At 47.3% G+C, this 22,600-nt stretch overlaps 1 protein-coding gene across 1 annotated transcript in view; it reads right to left on the minus strand.

Moving 5' to 3' along the window:
- pard3ba (par-3 family cell polarity regulator beta a) overlaps window positions 1-22,600 on the minus strand; it is a 168,113-nt gene that overhangs the window by 8,913 nt on the left and 136,600 nt on the right. Inside the window, exons 22-23 of the mRNA XM_034101017.1 lie at window positions 17,101-17,212; window positions 2,772-2,848 (exon numbers count right to left, since the gene is read on the minus strand). Coding sequence (XP_033956908.1) covers window positions 2,772-2,848; window positions 17,101-17,212 — 189 coding nt within the window. The remainder of the gene's footprint in view (window positions 1-2,771; window positions 2,849-17,100; window positions 17,213-22,600) is intronic.

Below are 22,600 nucleotides of genomic sequence, written 5' to 3' on the forward strand. Positions count from 1 at the left end.
GACTCCCTAGGAAACGTCGATTCAGCAGCCTGTGACGACCTGGCCTCGCACGCCTGCCTCCTCCTCAGTGGGTCATCTCACTGTCCAGATGTGACCGGAGCTTCCTAAGCTGGTGTGTGTTCATTCTGACTCAGCGGCTTCACATTAATCAACCAATTATCAGCCGCAGCCAGCACCGTTGTCGCGCCAACCCGGCCCTCCTAATCCAATCACCTTGGGGGAGTGGGTCAGGGGTTGCTCTGATTGGATAACCCCGGGCTGGGTCGCCGAGCCCATGACCCGCTGCTTTGAATTGGTAATGATGTTAATATTCTCCATATGGCGATGTGTGTGTGTGTGCATCTGTGTGTGTCCCCAAGCACAGAGCCTCTCCGCAGGCTGAGCTGCACCCCGGCATTAATGGCTGACGGAGACAGAGGTAAGAGCCAAAGTAGCACTATCCCCCCCCCCCCGGGGCCAACCACTCGACGCAGCCCTCTCTCCAAATCCTCTTTCCCAGACTTCAGCTCCTCAAGTTGGCTGCCGCGCTGTAGCTCTCGGCGCTGAGTCCCAGGCGGGGGTCCGTTTTCTTTCCATGCTTCCTTGGCATCCACTCCTTCAGGTCTAAAGAAACTCGTGATTTGAGGGCTGGGAATAACCAGACAGATCTGCCAGTGAAGGGAAATCTGATGAAAACAAGAAAGTGGGAAGGCAACTTGGCAAACCTCCTGTTCTTTTTTGCCTGGGAGGAAAGCGGAATACACTGGAAGCTACAAAAAGTCAAATTCAGTTGAACGCATGTCATAAAAACAGATCCAGAAACACTGAAATCTCAAAATGCAATGGGCCATATTTACGAGGATGGACGTGTTTGACACCTCAAGTGAAATATTTAAATATGCTTCAATTCCATCGCCATCCTTCTGACTCATTCCTCTCCTCTCTCCCATCTGTGAGGTGCTTTGCTACATCTCCTGTACCACACACACACACACACACACACACACACACACACACACACACACACACACACACACACACACACACACACACACACACACACACACACACACACACACACACACACACACACACACACACACACACACACACACACACACACACACACACACACACACACACACACACACCACACACACACACACACACACACACACACACACACACACACACACACACACACACACACACACACACACACACACACACACACACACACACACACACCTCCAGCTGCAGCCCCAGCCGGCTCCACACAAAGGCAGGCCAAATGTATGCTAATGGCAACCAGGCCAATGGTGGAGCCGCACTCATTTTGAGAGGAAATGGCTTTCAATAATGGCGGCCCCCGGGGGGATTTCGCACAAAGTTCAGCTCCACTTTGAAAAATGCATTCAATTCACTGCTGTGTCGGCTCTCTCTTTTTCTCCTGTTCTACCCCTCGATGAAAAAAAGAAAAAAGATTTCCCGGAATATTTTTGCGCCTCCCTCCTCTCGCCTCTGTATTTATGCTAGTGGGAGTTTTTGAGGGGGGGACTGAGGAGTCATGATTTATCTTTACAGAAACAAGTACACAAACATGTGAGTGGTCAAATCCTGGCTCTGCTCCTCGGCCTTCTGGTGCTCCAAAGAGGAGACAAACAACAATTAGATAACAACGGGAAGATGTCTTGAGCTAATGGACACTATCCGGGCCGTGTCGTCGCAGGGTAAACACGGCTGTAATTAATAACATGGCATAGGAAGAAGCCACCGTTGGTTCTATGCAGTGACATCGGGCCTCCGTCCGGTCGTCTTGCTTCAAAACGTATTCAAACGGTTAATGGATTTCCAAGATTCTTGTCGACTAATCATTTCAGAAATAAAACTTTCCTTTCTGAACGCCTGGGGAGGTTTTCAATTTTCCGGACTTGCCTCAATATTATTCCGGAGAAAGTTCTGATAAGTGCTTCTTTTATCTGCGCCTGAGTGCAGCCGGAGCTGTCAAAGGTCGTGCCGGTGTCTCTCAGTGTGTCCGTCTTCATTTGGGTTTGTCTCCACAGCTGGATAATCTGTCCCCGTGCTCATCCTCATGTCCCTCCTCTCCCTCAGATTCTCAGTGTGTGTGTGTGTGTGTGTGTGTGTGTGTGTGTGTGGAGCTGGTGCTGATGTCTGAGCTTCCCTGGTGCCTGTCATATCAGGGGGGGCAATAACCCGTGAAATGACTGTTCTCTTTTTCTCACTCCTCCTCCTTTCCATCCCGGTGTCCCTTCTCTTCCTCATTCTCGTCCTCTCACTTTCCTCGCTCCACTTCGCTTTCCGGGGGGGGGGGGGGGGCGCCGCCAACATCACAAAGATGGCACTTGCTCGGCGTGTGTACACACACATACTCTCACGGACTGTAATGTGGAGAGGTATGTGTGTGTACTTCATTTGACATGGGAGAGTTTAAACAAATAAAAAGGAACATGTGCGGTTCTGTTAAACCCACACTAGAGGGTATACATTCTTCATACCACCCCCTCTGCGTGCGTGCGTGCGTGCGTGCGTGTGTGTGAGATCCTCCTGCCTGTGCCCTGCTCTCTGGAGAGCTGAGCACTCCTATTCCTAGGATGAGTAGACGCTCCCAAGGCAAACACTCCAGATTTAATTATAAGCTCCAAAGAGGATTAGTCTGTGCTGTGTGTGTGCGTGTGTGTGTGTGTGTGTGTGTGTGTGTGTGTGTGTGTGTGTGTGTGTGTGTTGGAGACACAAAGGGAGGGAGTGGCATTGTGGACAGAGTGGTCTCTCACCTGGGTTGCGTGGGGTACTGCCGGTCCACCTCTTCGTAGCGGGGCGCTGTCCGGGACTCGGCTCCTCTGGGCGCCATCTGTGAGGAGAGGATAGACAGATGTAAGGAGACGAGAAAGGACCGAGCATCAGTCCGGCAGCCAAAGCACCCTTGAGCAACTAGTTTAACACATACTGTAATTATAGAAGGGAGATTACAAAAAATTAGTTAAGTTGTTTGCGGATTGTCGGCCTGCTGAAGCGGAACAGGCGTTTCCTCAGGCTGTACGCTTAACCTCAGCGATACGGAGATTAAGTGGACGGATATTCAGTATTTCCATGTATCGTGTGCGGCCGAAGCAGAGAGGAAGAACGCAAGCAATGCCCCGCATGTGGTACCGTACACACACGTAACCACATGCGTGCGCCTACATGGACCGTGTGTGTGTGTTGTTCATTCAAACATGCCAGTTATATGAAGAACATGACATGATAGGGTAGGTTGCTCACGCCGTCATCCACACGCTGATTACAGTCAGACATCTGGTCGGCTCAGGCAGCATGAGAAGAACACAGAGCTGAACATTAGAGCGTGGAAAGATGTCGCAGTGAAGGCACTACATACGAATGTGAATCTGAAAACTAACATAACATGTGGTCTTTAAAGTTTGTTGTTCTCACATGGAGAACGCGTGCCTTCGTGTGCTTGCACAATAGGTGCCGGGTTACAGCCGCACACAGGGGTTTACACAGAGACCGAGAGGGGCGAGCATACAGTTTCAATCATCTGGGCTCTGGGCTCTGCTTCCACGTACAAACACAGGCTGTTTACTCAGAGGACATTTCACCGCTCAAACACACCACTGTGGCGTGACACACACACTCCAGCAGTCACACACTGAGGCAGCCGAACACACAGCAACTGACGTGTGTGTGTACACAAACACACAATCACAGGTCCAGCAGACCCCCACATCTAAAGAGGTAAACACGTTTAGTATCTCACACACACACACACACACACACACACACACACACACACACACACACACACACACACACACACACACACACACACACACACACACACACACACACACACACACACACACACACACACACACACACACACACACACACACACACACACACACACACACCAGAGTCTAAATGACTCCGTGAAGGACGAGTGTATCGCCGTGTTTTGCATGTACATATGGGTTTAAACTCACTCTGCATGTCGATGCCTCGGCGGCGCATTACCAGATATCATTAGCATGTAATGTTGGAAGCTCTAATGCCTCTGAATGGGAGCCAGGAAGTGAAAGCACATCAGAGGCAAGGCTGCTGCGCCATTCACCAAAGTGGCTTTGTGCCTGTGTGTGTGTGTGTGTGTGTGTATGTTAATATTGTGGAAGTGCGCAGGTTTAATATGATGTCTGGAAGCGGATGCTCCGTCTTGTGGATGGCTGTGCCTGTGCGCTAGGTAGGGGACATTATGCGTAATGTGAGGTAAAGGGACATTAGCCTCAGAAAGAAGCTGGGACTCAGGTGGGAGGCCTTCTGTGTGTGTGCGACCAAGTGTGTGTGTGTTTCACAAGACATCATACATCTTGTGAGTGTGAAGCGCAGCAGAAGGGAACAGGAAGATTAGGAGGGGAGGAAATGTGTGTTTGGATAAAATGAGTGATACTCTTTGTCCACTGATTGTATTAACATAGTAGCCTGCAGACATGGGCCTAAATGATGCCTTTATTAACTCCACGCACACGCACACACACACACACACACACACACACACACACACACACACACACACACACACACACACACACACACACACACACACACACACACACTATGGCTGTCATATGGAAGCCGTTTCTGCAGAAGCCCATTTCCCCAAATTAGACGGCCTGCTTCGGTGCCAGATGATGAACTTGTAAACAAACACACACAGTAGGTCTCGGTCTCACCATGGCAACTGGTAAAACAGCGAAATTAAATTATCCGGGTTAGAGACAAAACGCAACAGTAAAAGAACATCTGAATTGGCGGTCAGACAGAAACCGGCCTCGTCTTCAGAGCGCCAGAGGCGGAAACGTTGAAGTTGTTATTCCTCGCACGCAAGGTCACGTCCTCGTGCTGAACCTGGTGACACCGCATGTGTATCTGCAGTATGTGTGTGTGTGTGTGTGTGTGTGTGTGTGGTTATCAGTGGAAAGTCAATGTCTCGTGCAGACAGTAGCTGGCAGATTCTCTCCAGACCGCCTGCCAGACCACAATAGAGCATTTCCCTTTTCTCTTTACCGTGTCTTGTGGGAAAATCGTAAAGTTGGAAGACTTTCTTAGTCTTTCACTGCGGCTGTGTGTAATCTACACCCAAAGCTTACAATCAGCAGATCCGCAGACTTGCTTTTTAATACTTTGGGGAGAGCAAATCAGCTTAAACATCAGGAGCAATCGTTGTTGTAAAGAGTATAATAGTGCAGAGTCATCGCTGCAGCTGACAAACGCTCCGGCAGAGTGCTTGGCACGTGTGTGTGTGTGTGTGTGTGTGTGAATGAGAAAAATGTCCCTTTTTCCAAATTAGAAAGCCCCGTCTTGACAGTGCCAGATGATATGCATTGCAACACACACACACACACACACACACACACACACACACACACACACACACACACACACACACACACACACACACACACACACACACACACACACACACACACACACACACACACACACACACACACACACACACACACACACACACACACACACACACACACACACACACACACACACACACACACACACACACACACACACACACACACACACACACACACCCCAATCAACTCCAGCAGCACAGCTGTCGCATTCATCAGAAAGTATTGCCGGGGATCAGGAAATGAATTTTCTTGGAGCACTTTTGGCGTCGCAATGCTCCCATATACAATAAGCCTCATACGAGAGTCCAAGTGCTCTGACACAATGCCTGAGCGGGGCTTTTATCCGGGGACTGAGATGCTCAGATTTGCCTTTTTCCAAAGCGCTTCGCTGCGCCGTCTCCTGCCAACGGCATAATTAGCCTCCTGTACTGCCATCTATTCCTCTCCCATCCATCCATCCATCCCTTTCTTCCCTCCTTCCCTCCATCCGTCTTGGATGCTCATTACGCATGTGTCTCAGTGTGGAGCCTCTGCTGGCGCCCCATGCCCACCTCCTGTTGGCAGCCTCGCCCCCAAGCCCTGCATCCGACTGGCACGAGGAGGCGGTAAACACCCGATATCCATCCACTGTGATGAGATAGTGCTGATGCCCCGTGAGAGGAGGGGGGGCAGATTAAGGGAAGGGGCTGGCAGAGAGGAAATCTGTTAAAGATTGGGTACGCAAAACAAAACGGAAAGTCAAACTGCCACTTGTTGTTGAGAGCAAGACGGTAAACTTGTTATGTTGAAATACAGAGAAACAACACCTTTATATATAAAGGTAGACACCCACCCACACACAGGCTGCAGGGTAACATGACGCAACATGTTGTTAAGATGCACAGATGTCTGCAGGAGGCTTTGAATGCATGCATATTTAGAAAAACAACATTAATAGTCAGGATGGATGGATGTTAGGGCGCTGCCTTTTCAGATAGAACTGGTCAATGTAGTTTCAGTCTTCAAGAGGACTTATTATACTATTTTGTTCAATTGTTCCGACACCATATGAAGTCAGAACCAATGCACTTCCATACAATGCTGTTGAAAGTTAATTTTATATTCGCCCTGTGATTCAGAATCACTCACAGATGTAATGTGTTATTTAATTAAGCAGTCATATGATTGCGATTCTATAACACAAACTATTATTGTAATCAACAATATCCTAAAATAATTTCATAATGTGGCTAATTTGCTCCCAAACCTACGCTTTCTGCTCGAGTTAATCTCCGTCAGAAAGTAGTTCCTCAAAAGTAGTTCCCATGGTAACGATAGCCGATCAATCGAACACTCCTGCTTCCCCGCTTACAGTTATTGATATAATTATAGTAAATAATATATTATTAACCAATTTATTGAAAACAATTTATTGACAACAATTTATTGACAACAATTCTTGAATTAGGCTATTTATTTATTTATTTACATATTTAACATTTTGGCTTCAGAATGAAGGTGGATGTTCATGCTGCCATTAAAAGTGCAATTTTTGAAACAGCTCTCCATGAACTCCATGCCAGACTCTTTAGCAGGTGGTGCCGTGGTGTTCACGGGTAGGTTATAGGAAGAGCTTTCCTCCAGTGGCCGTTTCATGGCGTGTCCCGGACCGGCAGAAAGCGCGTTGCTCCACATCTTTCTGTTGTCCAGAGATGGAGCAGTAGCTGCGAAGCGATGACTCATTTTTATGCCCGCTAACGGACATGATTTCTCTGGCCGATTTCCAACGAGAGACAGTGTAACGGCTGTGTGTCGCTAAACGTCGCTATGGAAACCACACGATGTAGGCTTGGAAGTAGTTTCGGTAGGCGAGTGGCGTGTGTAGGCCACTGGATACTTTGTGATTAGGCACGTTCTATTTGATCGTTGTTTGATCGTGGAATCAAACACGCCTATTGACCAATCAGAGAGCTTGCTCAAACCTACGTGTTATAGAATGGCCTTTACAACACTCTTCCACTAAGTTATATGAACATCGTTATTCCCTAATTCTGCAAACAGACGGTCAAACAGTTAAAACACATCCTTTGCTCGGGTAATCATCTCGCAGACTCGCTTAAACTTCTCTGTTCATTCCCTCGTGTATCTGATCGAGTGTCTTTCTACAATAGAACGTTTTTCTACATGTTTTCATAAAATAGCTTGTTGGCATAGTTACCGACTAATAACCAACCAAATCTGTGAAAGGTCAGAGCAGCTCTTTCCTGCTAAGCCGCTGGCACACACAAGATTATGCTGTATTAAGACGCTCCGAGTGTGTGTGTATCAAACAGGAGGCTCACTTGCCCCCCAGTGTACACTAAACACTCCCACACCTGGACCCTGCGCACTCTGCTCGTTAGCAGCAGATGGCACACACACACACGCACACACACACACACACACACACACACACACACACACACACACACACACACACACACACACACACACACACACACACACACACACACACACACACACACACACACACACACACACACACACACACACACACACACACACACACACACACACACACACACACACACACACACACACACACACACACACACACACACACACACACACACACACACACACACACACACACACACACACACACACACACACACACACACACACACACACACACACACACACACACACACCGGGGGTCCAAAGGTTACACACACTCAGACTGGAATGCAGCCTATTTTGGTAATAGGCCAATCTGCTGGTAATTGTCTTCATTGTTAGTGTTTGTCTCGGCCTCAACTCTTGACCTTCAAATGGCTTTTCATACATTTACATACAGCTTTGGACATTGACTGGACGTGTGTGTGTGTGTGTGTGTGTGTGTGTGTGTGTGTGTGTGTGTGTGTGTGTTCAATCCTCCCATGTGAGGATGTAACAGGTAGGGGGAAGAGACTGGTTAGCTAATTATCTAGCTAAGTATGAGTTGTACATGCTTTTGCTAAGTCTCTCGACAGACTACTTTATCCGTCTGAATACATTTGCCAAGCTCTCAAACTAAAAACGTCTAAATGTTTATATGCTTCAGAGAACTTTTAAGTACAAGTTCTACTTTCCCCGAAACGTACCGACGTCACCGGCTGGAAGCGGACACACAGAAATATGTTTCGCAACCCATGAGAGTATTTAATTTGTTGAAAGGAACATTTCAGAACTGGATGATTGTTATATCCTTGAAAGGGCATCCACATATAAATATTTGGGGAAATGAATTGATTGCTATTCTCTACAGTACACCCATATTTAACAACCCGTATAACACCCCATTTAACCACATCACACCCATGTTCCACTGTCCATATAAGAATGTGTTTACCCCCAGCGCACATGGACACTCTGTCATCCCTGTTACGGGTTAAATCACTTGTATTGTTTTTGGTTTGTTCCGATTGTAAACAGAATATTACATTTCTACTAAACTGCCCGCCAACATAATTAGTGGCTTGCAGAACATTGCCTCAGAGAGGGGGACCGACATGTGTGTGTCACATGAGGCTACAATCAACTCCCACCCGTAACCTGTCCCATGTGTGTGTCGGTGTGTGTGGCCGTGGCCGTGGGGTGTTGTTTGTGTACTGAAGTCGTGTCCCGGTGCCTCTCCCCTCTCAGTGGGACTGTTTGCCTCTCTGCTGTTCGCTGACATAACACCCAAATACCCCTGTGTGTGTGTGTGTGTGTGTGTGAGCAAGCGAAGTGAAGTCCCCGATAGTGTGTGAGTTACAGAGACAGCTTGTTCCAGGTCTTGAAGCACACACCTCTCCAGTCGTCTGCCTTACGCTAACAGAGGAGGGGATGTGGGGGTCGACACCACCACCACCGGCGAGGCTTTGATGAGTCACTCCAGCGCCTCACGTCCTCCGATGGCCTGCTGCAAATGTCGTGAGGTGGATGTGTTTGACCTTCGCACACTTTCGATGCACCTCCTGCCAAGTCCAGGCGCTCCAGAGTTCGTCCTCGTGGCGTTTGTTTGTCGGAAGCACAGGTTTGCCTCAGAGGTTTTCCTTTCCTTGATGATGAAGCAGCTTTTCTGATCTCCCAGTCTGTCAGTGTAATGTCTCACAAGGGTCCTCTTCTCCGTCCTCCATCTGTTTGAGTTCCTCATCGTACGACGTATCCATTGTCTCTTTTTCTTCTCCAGATGAACTCAATTTGAGGATTAAACGAAGAAGTAAAACACATGTTGGCTTTGTTTTAGAGCTGCGAGGAATAGTCGACCAGTGGGGTAACCAAACATTCTTGTATCAAGAATAACACAAGTTGAAATTGACAGCGTTACGACAACAAAAGCCATGAGAGCATTACTTCACAAGTTGGTTTGGTTAGGTGATGAGGTGCGACCTCAGCAAAGAGACGTGAAGCCGACCTCACCGAGCCTCTCCTTCTTTAACTCAAGCGACTGGTGACGAGCTTTGAAGTGAAAGAGGAGTGAGCAGCAGAATGAGAGATGTCTATCAACTGGCAGACCGATCACACTCTGCAGTTTGCCCGTAGGCCAGAGAGAGACACGCTGAGGGATAAAGACAGACGCCAGATCGCTCCCCGTAGGCCTCCGTCAGCCCGGATGGTAGGAAGGAGACGAGGAAGTAAAACAGACTCTCAGCTGGTTGCTGCGCAGCATTGGAATGAAGCGACTTGAAACAAAAGAGAAGAGTGTTCGGAGCCTCGGGGACGAGCCGCGGAGACGAGGACAGAGACGAGCCGTGGACGGAATCGCTCATTGTGACTTTGCCAAGAGAAAAGGTGCGAGCGGAAACTCTCGATAGCAGTGGGAAGAAACATAATGCCCCCGGGGGCGGCAAGAGTTCAGCGCGTGTGTGTTTCTGGAGAAGGAGGAAATGAAGTCGGTCAAAAGGAATGGAGATATTTAACAATCTTGAAAAGAAATTGCCTCACACCTCCTTCTCGGAAACAATTAAAGGGGAACATCTTCAAGTGGTATCTTCATTAGTATGTCGTGCCTCTGCTGTGACAGAACACACGGTGTGAGGATTTCACAAAAGCACATTTGTTTTCAGAACGTTAACGAAGCATCTAATCCGGATAATGTGCCTTCATCTGGATTGTTAGCACAAGAAACCACATGTGCATGCAAACATGGATTCATCTCAATTCTCCTGCAAGTGCTTTAACCTAAAAGGATCCTGCGAGACTTGTACCGAGGAACTGTCCTCGCAGCAAGACTTTCATTTCATAATTATGGCCTCCACAGTGTCCTTCCTTCTTTCCCCCTCTGTCGCAGTAGCGTGTTCAGGGTTATTCTGGGGTGTATGATCCAAACACTAACTTGTGGCGGGGCCTGTGTAATTACACGGATCCAGAATAGCAGCGGCCCGGTCCAGAGCTGTGGGACCGAGGGGAAGGCTTTGATCAGCGCACAGCATCGACTGCTGCACCGAGGCTCACGAGGAAACCAGGATCAGGAGACAGCCCTTCGTGTAATTACGGAATTACGAGATTTCCCCTCAAAAAAGTTGGTGTGTGTGTGAGCTGCCAGCGTGGGTTTGGCTGCAGCCAGAGACATGAACTCTGAAAACAGTGTGTGTGTGTGTGTGTGTGTGTGTGTGTGTGTGTGTGTGTAATAGTTGCCTGATTGTGTGTTTCTTATGTGTTTGTGGTATGTAACCCCTTAAAGGTCTGTTATAAAATGTGTGTGAGTGGGCGTTGGTACTCGTGCGTTGGTAACTACTGTGCTTGTATGTAGTGTGTGTGCATGTGTGTGTGCACGTGTGTGTAAAGTGAGTCCAGGCTACATGTTTCTAAACTTGTGAGCATGACAAATAGAAAGCAGGACTGAATCCAACTTGACTGGATGCCTCAAATGCAGCTTTTCCCATGGGGATAGAGTGTGTGTGTGTGTGTGTGTGTGCGTGCGTGTGTGCGTGCGTGCGTGCGTGTGTGTGTGTGTGTGTGAGAGAGAGAGAAAGTGAGACAGATAGACACAGAGATATGTTGAGTGATTGTGTGTGTGCTAGCTGGTCACTCTTTCCTCATTAAAATATGGCAGGTGCATCGGTAAAACCTCCAATCGAGAGAGAGACACACACACACACACACACACACACATGCACACACACACGCACACACAGACACGCACACACGCGGGGCATATGCTAACCTGATTAACACTAGCATTAGACTAACATTAGTGCTGCCTCCTTCAGAGAAACACCCCCGGACCAGCTGCTCCTGCTTCCTCACTGTCTTCCGTATGCACACATCTCCGTCTCCCACGCACCCATTCGCCCATTCCACTTCTTTTATCAATTCTACATTTATAACAGTTTATTTGCACAAAGTTTCTAATTAATTGGACAGCGAGCAAACACCAAACATGTATTGCACACAATGAATATGCATGCTAACATAACAGCAACCCCCATAGGGAAATCTCCTCGTATGCCTCAGGTAGATTGTAACGTCATGTTCGAGGACACCCTGCGTGCCATAATGTTACTTATTAGACCAGTGGTTCTCAAATGGGGGTACGTGGACCCCTAGGGGTGCGTTGGAGTACTGCAGGGGGTACGTGAGATTTATTTTATGTTAATAATAAAACCTTAATGCATTTAAACAAACTGCTGATAGTAGATTAATTACTTTCTTCAAAGGTTTACAGAAACTCTGGATAATAACCTGTAAGAAGTGACCCGACAGTAAATAATACATATATTTATAACTAGTTTAGCTAGTTCCAGAGTAGATAAACTAGCTAAGTGTGTTAGGTCTAACTCTTAGTGTATTTTGCTCGGCTCAACGGTCCGTCACAGCGGGGAGCTGTGGTCATGTTCGCGTGTTCTCCGTCAGCAGCAGCTGATCTGATCCCTCTCTCCCGTCCGGTTAGACTTCACTCGCGTGTACGTCCAAATCTATCAGATCCAGCTAGTTCTAGTTAATTATATGACTGCCTGCTTTTCAAAGGACCTAAACAATAAGCGTTGCTTGACAACGGCGTGTGGCCGCAAAGTATAGCACAGCATTATGCATGTGTTTATATGAGGGGTCAAAATCCCATGCTCATAACATGCTCATATATTTTTTCTCTTCATTCCCCACGCCCCAACATAAATAAATAAATAAATATACACATTTTAGGGAAAGTAACGAGGTTTGAGCAGTGTGGGTTTTATATGAACAGAGTTTCACATATTTCAAAAGGCGAAGTGTAATAGCTGCAGTTTGCCTCGCTGTCAGAATGACAAAGGCCCTCAGTGAAGCTCGAGCCCATGTTTCACTACATTAAGTACAACTTATTAAAAAGATCAGTTCAAAGCAGCTAATGTCGTCTCAGTGTTATCGCATGATGTTAAAATTGGTTTGCCATGAATTTAGTGATGGATTGTAAACATTTGAAATGTAGCATTTAAGTGTTTCTCAGTTAGAAGGTTGTCGTTTTAATAACTCAGACTCTGATGGTGCAGCGCCGTACTGTACCTCTTTATAAGCATTTTGTCCCCTAACACATTGTTTTTGCGCTGATCAGGGGGTACGTGGCTGAACTGTTTTTTCAAAGGGGGTACATTATTGAAAAAAGTTTGAGAACCACTGCTTTAGACGCTTTTATCCAAAGCGACTTTCATACTCAATACTGTGGGCGATCCCCACAGGAGCACTTTGGGGTGAAGTGTCTCAGGGACACAACGACATGCTGACTGCAGTGGGGTTTGAACCTGTGATCCATACACCAACGCTCTACCCACTGCGCCACACGCCTCCATAATTTCGACTATACATTTTCTAAACTATCACGTATTAGTCTTGCTGCCCCTTTCCATTCCTTCCCTTGTTTCGGTCGATGTGTCCCACCTGTCTCCTCATCGCGCCAATCCAACTTCACCCTGATACAAGTGCTAATCTATCCATCTTATTTTCTTAGACTTTGTGTTATTGCTTTGTCATGTTTTCTATTTGTCCTCATAAACATGCAGTGGAGGAAGTAGCACTGTACTTATACTGAAGTAAAAGTAATAAGTGAGTTAAGTACATTTAAGTAAAAGCTAAATATACCAAATCTAAAAGAAGTTGTTATCTAAAGGGGCCATTCTCTGAATAATATCTATCAAAGTTAATGATGCTTTAATGTCTGCCATTTAAATGTTGCAGCTGTTAATGATGAGATAAACTGCTATACATAATCATACATAGTAGATAATCAATGATTTGGCACAAATTGAAAATATAAACCCCAAAAATTAACATGATAGGGCTCCACCAATAACATTACCTGCAAAAGAGTAAAAAGTCTGCTGCCAACATATAGTGGAGCAGAGGTGGAAATACTCAAGTGCAGGTACCTTAAAACATGTACAGCTGTTTCTTCAGTACTTCCCACCACTGTGTAAACACATGTCCCCCTCTCCGTTCTCCTGCCTCGCTGCCACTCCCTTATCATCTCCCTCGGGTGCCCCTCTTGTCTTTAGAAGCAGCTTCCCCAACAGTAGACGCACAGCGGGACGGCCTGCCAGCACCCCCATTAGCACCGTGAGCGTGTGTCCTCAGGTGAGCGAGAGAAAAAGGGAGTGATGTAAGGAGGCACCTGCGAGGTCAACGCAGGAACAGATTTCACCAGTGAATAAATATCAACATATAACCAGCGGTCCCATCTGCAGCTGGTAATAACTTCCTGACGCCTAACTCTCAGATCACAGTCGAATACGTGCACCTCATTAGGACCGGGGGCGCACAAACCCAACGGGGCTTTTGCCTGTAGGCACATACTACCAGTACTCGTGTGTGTGTGTGTGTGTGTGTGTCATCTATCACGGTGACAGGCTGCTGCGTGTTTACTTAATGATGTGGGGGTTTATTTATGAAGTGATGGCCGACGTGTGGGAGAGAGAGAAAGTGAAAGGGGGGGGGGGGGGGATTGAGACAGCCCGAGGATGTGACATTAAAATATCATCAAGGTGATGGATGTCCACACACACACGACATTAGAGAGAAGTACATAAAACAGCTGCGCGACGGATGACAAGTCGTATCTGGACTTTTGCGAGTGCCTCTGTGTGTGTGTTTTATAATGACTGAGTGTGTAGTCGTGTGTGTGCTTTTTCAATGACTTCTGTGTTCATTAATGTGCTGCCACGGTGGTTTACGACTCGCAGGGTAATGAGTTGAAGATAAGATGAGTTCATGGGCGTATGTGTGTGTTTTTTCTATACTGTGTGCGTCTTTGTTACACTGGATAACAGTACTTTTACAAAACAGAAAACATGATATTTTGATTGCTACCTGAGCAGTCGAAATCTTCTTCAAAATTCACCACTTTTTGATAATTGCAAAATCCTGTTTATTCAGAAATAATTATTATATATACAGTATTATACTTGCTTTCAGTTTGTCTTTGGATATCGGACATTTATATAACACAATGGATTTAAGATGAGATATCTGGGCCTCTGCTTCATCGATGTTGGAAAGAATGACGTTCTCACTAACAATAGACCTCTTATTTATCCCTGTACGAATGTGAAGCACAACATTCTACTGTAGATTGTGGAAATATTGAGTTTGAAAAAACTTTATCCGTCTGTACAATAACAATGTCATGTGAAAAGTTATTCCCCACTTACAGAACAAAGGAGTCCATGAAAAGAAAACGCCATGTGGTTTAATTGGCCATCAAGACATTACGGCGAGCCTATCATTAGCATAGAGAGAAAATAGACGGAGAGAAGGGGATAGGGCGACTTTCATAATTACAAGTCTGACCTATACACAGACAGGGAACAAGGGGGAAGGGTCACTTAGAGACGGGTAGAAAGACAGGGACACGGAGGGAGAGGGGTTAGGGGAGAGAGATGAGGAGGGGGACATGCAGTCCTGTTTGAAGGCCGGATTTAGCTGCACACGCACCCACTGAAACGTGGCTCTCCACACACACACAGTACACACACACACACACACACACACACACACACACACACACACACACACACACACACACACACACACACACACACACACACACACACACACACACACACACACACACACACACACACACACACACACACACACACACACACACACACACACACACACACACACACACACACACACACACACACACACACACACACACACACACACACACACACACACATAAACCACTCAGAGAGGGAGCTCCTGGTCTTGTGTGGAGAGCTTGAATAGACCTTTTTAACCATTCAAGGCTACAGAGATAGCATAAAAGAGCATCGCGGCGCTGGTGGTTGAGGCGGCGGCTAAAAGGCTGATCACACAAGGCCGAAGCCAGCGATAGAGCGCCGCGCTATAGTTGCACCACACGGAGAGAGAAAACAGGTGAATATTCGTGGAGTAATGTCGTGTGGACACAGTTAAACTAAAAGGTAGCAACCATCCACATTATGTCTTATTCCAGTCTCAAATGTGTATATATCTGCATCCACACAGTTCTGTTTCCTACATCTACTGAGAACTGATGGGAAAATATAGATGTATTTCCAGTTGTTCGTACAATACAATCCTTTTTCCGCCATCATGTCGTGTTTCTCCCATCTCCTCTCTTTTCTTTTCGTACCTGATATTACTTCCCAGGTGTTTTACGGTTGTACTGTTTCTTCGCCACGTGTGTGTGATTGTGAGACGGGGTGTTTCATTATCGGGCTCCTCGGGGGACCAACATACCGCTGGCTCTCACCGTGGACACACCTATGTCTTTTTTTTGGGTGAAAAACAACAAACGAGGGCAGAGGTTGCGCCTCACGCTGGCTGCACTTTAATTGCATCAGCGTTTGGGTTCTGAAGGCGGCGGCGGCGCATGCTGCACAGGGAAGTGCAGTGAGTGATGAAGACCTTTGGGCCTCAAGGAAAGCAGCCGGGGAGTGTCTCTGCCTAATGAAGACTGGTTGGCAGCGCTTCATTGCTCAATATACACGTGGAAGCGAGGAAGCGAGCACAGCAGGAAGCATGTTGTCAGGTGACTGGGTGTGCTGTCAGTAGAGTTCCCGTTGCAAGCTTAAAGGAAATCCATTTGGAAAGAATTCTGACTTGGATCAAAGTGTGATTTTCTGCATCCTTGGGCACGCAATTCATAAGATCCCTTTTTAAAATGTCAGATAAATGGCTATTGATCTCCGTGGTGGAGTTCGGGAGTGTACGGAGGGAAATGAAATGATTCCTCAGGCCGGATCGATACAGGCGCAGGGACGTGTAGCAGTGCAGCTTGCTTAGGAGAGGCGACTGCAGGGAGATGGCAGGCCGCTCGGGTCCAAACTATGTTAAAGAAAGAGAGGGAGAAGAGCGGAGGGAGGTTGTATTGAGCCGAAGGAAAGGGTGGATGGAAATGTCACCGGTCTAATAGATCTCTCCATAAACTAAACGAGCAGGAGAGCGGGCGCGCCTCGGTGGCACACGGCACCTCAAAATGTTAACAAGGGAGCTGAAAATAGCCCGAGAAAGGCTAAGGGGGAAAACAGGCCGGCCTCACAGGAACACCGGAGAGCTCTGGAGACACGTATTCCTTCATTTGACATTTCAATCTTTGAAAATGGTGTCCAGCGTGGGCGTGTTGGGCGTTTGGATGGATATTTAGGGCAAGAAGCGGAAAAAAGCTCTCCTTGTAAACTAAAAAGCTACACACAACAGATGCATGCGCACTTACCCGACTCGGGTCGTTCTCCAGCGCTCTGCGTCGAGCGGCTTCCAGCTCATCGTATCCCGGAGCGGCTCGGTTCTGCTGGTACTCCCTGCGTTGCCCCTGGAGACGTGGATCACTGCAGACAGACAGAGAGGGTGTTAAAAATGGCAGATCGTTGCCGAGAAGCTATTCGCTAAATCTTGTGGATTTAGGTAAAAAGACCAACAGGGTTCTCATCGTGGCCTTCAAGTCAAATTCCTAAAGTAAATCCAGATAAACGGTTTAATTTTCACACCGCAGCTGGGGATTAAAAAGGGAAGAGAAAGCCAGGAGGAACATGGCACATTCAGGTTCATCCTTTTCTTGAATCCACCTGTATTTTTCTTGCCTTGCAGCGACAACCCTTGACAGCGCGGGAAGATTGACAGACAATATCCACAAAGTACCGCCTCTGAGAAGACATCAGTGCATGAACTGAACTTCCCCCAGCTGACAGAGGAAACCAAGGTGGGAAAATGGAGCAGGGAAAAGGAGGGAAAGGCACTTGATGGATGTGCCTTTTCACTGTAAAGTGACATCGACCAATGCGGCGCCTCCTCAATTGAACTGCAGACGCATTGAAAAGTCGTCCCCCGAATGATCCCACTGCGCCTGACCTTCAAGTGACCGAGATGCGAAAAAGAAAAATACCCCAGCGACAAAAAACACAAAATGAAAAGATAAGAACTAGGAGAGAATTGGGACAAAACTTTAAGAGAAACATCATCATGCTCACTGGACCTTAATGCTAGATAAGCAACACACACCTGGGAGTACAGAGCATGCATAAACAAGAGTACGGACACACACACACACACACACACACACACACACACACACACACACACACACACACACACACACACACACACACACACACACACACACACACACACACACACACACACACACACACACACACACACACACACACACACACACACACACACACACACACACACACACACACACACAAGTCCAGACACAAAATGGTGCGCCTGAGTGAGCAAAGTACGACATAGTGCTGCCGTTTATCTGTGTTTACTGGCGGCATTGGAAACCGTATCTCATGTTGACACTGATACGCTGCTCGTTTGCCGTTTCGTCTGCGGGAGATACACTGTGAACAAATATTCCAAAAAAGGGGCAAACTTTGCAGCCCTTCTTCCACCCTGCAAAACTCAAACAAGTGCACGTAAGGAAGGCCTTTGTCTGGCAGGTAAACACCCACGCAGCCTCCATCAAACGGGCGGTGTGTTGTACATGCTAATGGTCTAACCCCCGGGCGGATATTGACCGAAGGAGAGCGAGGCACCGAGCAGAGAGGTTCATTAGTGAAGTCCGTAGCTTACGTGTTTAAGTCTCTCTCGTGACCCTGCCTTTAATTAGAAAATCTGAGTGTGTTTGTGTGAACCTCAGGAATGTGTAAAAAGCGTGTGTTTCCACGTCGAGTTAATCCTCGTAATTGAGTATGTGGGACTCGCTGTGACGCGGGGAACATGTCCGGATGTCATAATGAGTTATACACGCGATATGAAAAACTGTAGATGCTACTGCTAAATAAAGGATGTATCCAACGGGCTTCTCGAGATCGCTTCAACGCTCAGCTAATCAATGCTAATCTGCATTCCCCATAGCGCTGCAACAGCCATGCTGTTCAGATATTCACCCCCTAATCTCCCGTATTATTTATTTACTCACTTATTACTTGCTTTTTATTGCTCTTACTCGCCTCTGCCGCCCACTGGCTCTTCCCTATGCCCAAACACACAAACAACGGACCCTTGGAGAACGGATGCATGACGGCAACTTGTGCTTATTTATTTTTCACGCCACTCCTCTTCTACCGAACCCATTAGCCAATCCCTGGGCCCGTAATTAAAGCTGCCATGTTGATTGAGCGTGCGTGTCGCTCTTCCAAAGAAACAATACTGTAATTATCTCATTACGCCGCGGCCTCCATCACTGACAACGCCAAATGCTATCATATTAATAGCAGAAGCCGGAGGCTGATTCTGGATAAGACGGGGGGGGGGGGGGGGGGCTGACACTTTTAGCGGGCTGCTTTCCAAACAGTGTCACAAGAGGGAGAGGATGCATAAGTGTGTGTATAAGTAGACACATTTATGCTGTCCTACATGTGTGTGTGAGGGAGGCAGGAAGGCTCCCCTGGTGTCATCAGCAGCTCATAACGGCTGCTGATTGCCTGTCTGCGAACCTGGGACCAGTTGCATAAACACGACGGAAAAAAGCTTTCGTGATTTAAAATGCTCTCGATAGAATTGACTGTTTTTGACACGGAGAGACAGCTGGGCTCAGACCGGTTGCAGACAGACCCCCGTGTTAGATAGATTTACTATCCAACACGAGTCGACCTTAAAGTCAGATTGCGATGGGAACCAGGGATGTGTGCGGATTTCCCTCAAACAAACCTTTTATATGTGAGACTCACTCGTACCAAATAGGGGTTTGGGTTTGTCCACATTGTTTAGTTCAGCCCTTCAGGAAGAACCCTGTGTGAGCATCCATTTCCAAGAGGGCGGTAAGCTCGTAAGCATCAGCCTGAGTGTCGGACATGTAAATAGACTGCAACTAATCCATACATCAATAAAGTCTTATTTCGCCATATTAGCTCAACCACAGAATTTGCTACCACTTAAGCCGGACGTGTTTTCCGCGCAAGTATCATAATCCATCCATACTTCAGAGTATCTGACTATGCAGGTCGATCCGAGAGCGCACCGAGGGAAGTAATACCGGAGGAGGAGGAGACGAGAGGAAGAGGAGATGAGACACAGGATCAGGAAATGAAAGATGCACCAGAAGACAGAATGAGAGCAAAACCAAACGGCAACATAAAGACGGAGATGGAAACTTGGAGTGAAAAGAAGGAGCAGGGGAACTGGAGTGAGAACAACAACCTTCAGATATGAAAGGGTAGCGGGAGAGAGTGTGAGAAATGCAGCTATCCTGTGGTGTGAGCCTGTGTGGGGGCAGACTAATTAGGAAGTGTGCGCCGCCGCCGCCGCCGGCTGATTTGGTGACTGCTTCTCGCGGCGGCCGGCTGATTTGGTGACTGCTTCTCGCGGCGGCCGGCTGATTTGGTGACTGCTTCTCGCGGCGGCCGGCTGATTTGGTGACTGCTTCTCGCCGCCGCCGGCTGATTTGGTGACTGCTTCTCGCGGCGGCCGGCTGATTTGGTGACTGCTTCTCGCCGCCGCCGGCTGATTTAAACACAACACACCGGGGGGGGAAACGCTCAGACAGGCACTTTTTGTCTTCACTGCCTGCGAGCTGGAGGTGAGCAGGCATCAAAGTGCGTGGTCAGTGTTTGATTTCCTGGTACAGTTTTGGGAATAGAGTCAGATAGAAACTCTGTGGAGGCTTTTTAATGTCCCCCGACACAAACACATCCAGGCTGTGTCTCGAACACTGGATCCTGCACTTCCCATGGTGTAACCAACACTACCTCATACTTCAGACCCCCTTCAGAGCTGCAACTGTTTCCGATGGCGTCTAACACAACAGACAGATTACTCATCATGCTTCTGTGGTGGCTAAGTGCTCAGCCATAAAAATGAAACGTGATTAACTCACAATCTAACACTAGTCCTCCGTGTAACTGGCCATGAGCAAAGGAAAGGCTGGGAGCTGATTGGATGCAGAAAGGAAGTTGCTCTAATAAAACAGGCTTTAAAGACTTGATACGCAGCCTCCACTAATGACGTGTTGTCTTTCCCCTTTGATCTCCTGCTAGGTCAGGCGTTGTCTAAATCCGAGCAGGCTGTGTTTTCTGCATGTGGATGTCTTCTTATATAATGTGGCTGGTTGCTTTCCAGTCCGTCCTCTCTGTAGGGGAAGAAATCTGTGCCGCTCCAAAATGAGAAGCCAACACTATTCAGGAATGAGAAATCTACATCCAAAGCAGCTTGCAGTTTCTTTCACAACATGTTTCCACGATTAGTCGAGGCTGTCTCCAGTGATTTTGACTTTGCCGCAGTGTCAGGTGAACTTAAAGGCATGTTCTCCTCGTTGTAGAAACCTCGGAGCATGCTCACTGATGTGTCATTTATTTGTCTTAGCTTACAAGCTCGCCTTCATCTTGCTTTTCTTAGCACAACACACCCCTCTCCCTGGAGTCGTTACTTCTCTCTTCTCCTTCTTGCTCCGGCTACGAGCGGTGCCTTCTGGCTAATACAATTTGACAAGCATAGCTAACCTTTTTTCCTCCACAGGTCAGCCTCTAGCATAGCTCTAATCAGATGTGACGCCCATCACGGCACACACCTGCCATTGAAGGCCTAATGAAAATGTCCAACGGTAAATTAGGGAGACAGCGCCAGAGTCCACTGTTGAGGGCTCTGACAGGAGGGGAGTTGGGGGGGGGGGGCTATCATGTCTCAGTTGGCTCAACTATGCAAACACAGAGTGGGCAGAGGCATGCACATGTACCTTCAAAAACATTTGGATAAAGCTCGATTAGCATTGAGGATGTCTCACTTGCATAATGAGCAGCATCATTAAAACGATGATGAAAGATATGTTGTTCCCTTGGAAACAATGAAAGAAACGTGCATGCCGTGCTTTGTGGGAACATAGCGTACTCCGACACGCACTTCAACTCATGAATATATATATATTTTACACACACAGTAGGTACGCTTACACCAAGGATTTTTCTGTGGTCCCATAAAAAGCCGGACCACACACAGCATTGTTGCTAGGCTACACCAGGTTTTTCTCGCCTAGATAAACACGACAGGTGGGTGGCTCTGTGTGTGTCTATTTCTGGCTGTGTGTACGTCTGTGTGAATGAAAGCACAGGGGTTCCAACCTCGAGCGGGCTGCGTTGTGTTTTAACAGATGTGCAGACTTTGTGAATGAGCCCTCGTCCCAGCCGCAGGTGGGAAGTAACCGCCGACGAGGCTGTGGATGGGAGTGACTGTGGCATCCTTACTAATATACCTCTATTCGTATGGAGGTAGGACTTTCACTCTTAGTGTTAAAGCATGGCTAATATTACATGTGTTAGATTTCATTTCAAATGGAAACAAAGACAACATTTTCAGGTTCATATTTCTATGGAGTGTCTCCATGATGTAATGTTCAAAAAGCTCATACTGCCTGAGCTGCAGCACCTCTGTTCACCCTCTGTCTGAAACCAGAGCCAGTCTGATTTGGGATGTTAGCCTTTACATGCACATAAACCTAGATAGCACACTCCAGGAACGGGAGAACCCCAAAAAGAATAATATGGCCTCTTTAAGAGTACCTTTCATTTGTGTTTTGGCAATATGGCCGCCCACTCATGACGCTAATAGACATTTATTTCTGTCTTTCTTTGTCGCTGGAGACCAAGCTAACAAGCCAAAGATGGCCCCTCGTCCATCATGCTAATGCTAAAGACTATCTAATATACATTATGAGCAAACCGGGGGACGGAGACTGGACACACCGAGAGTCACAGCGATGGAGAGAGAGAGAG

The sequence above is a fragment of the Pseudochaenichthys georgianus genome, chromosome 2 (assembly GCF_902827115.2).
Source record: "Pseudochaenichthys georgianus chromosome 2, fPseGeo1.2, whole genome shotgun sequence".
NCBI classification, from domain to species: Eukaryota; Metazoa; Chordata; class Actinopteri; order Perciformes; family Channichthyidae; genus Pseudochaenichthys; species Pseudochaenichthys georgianus.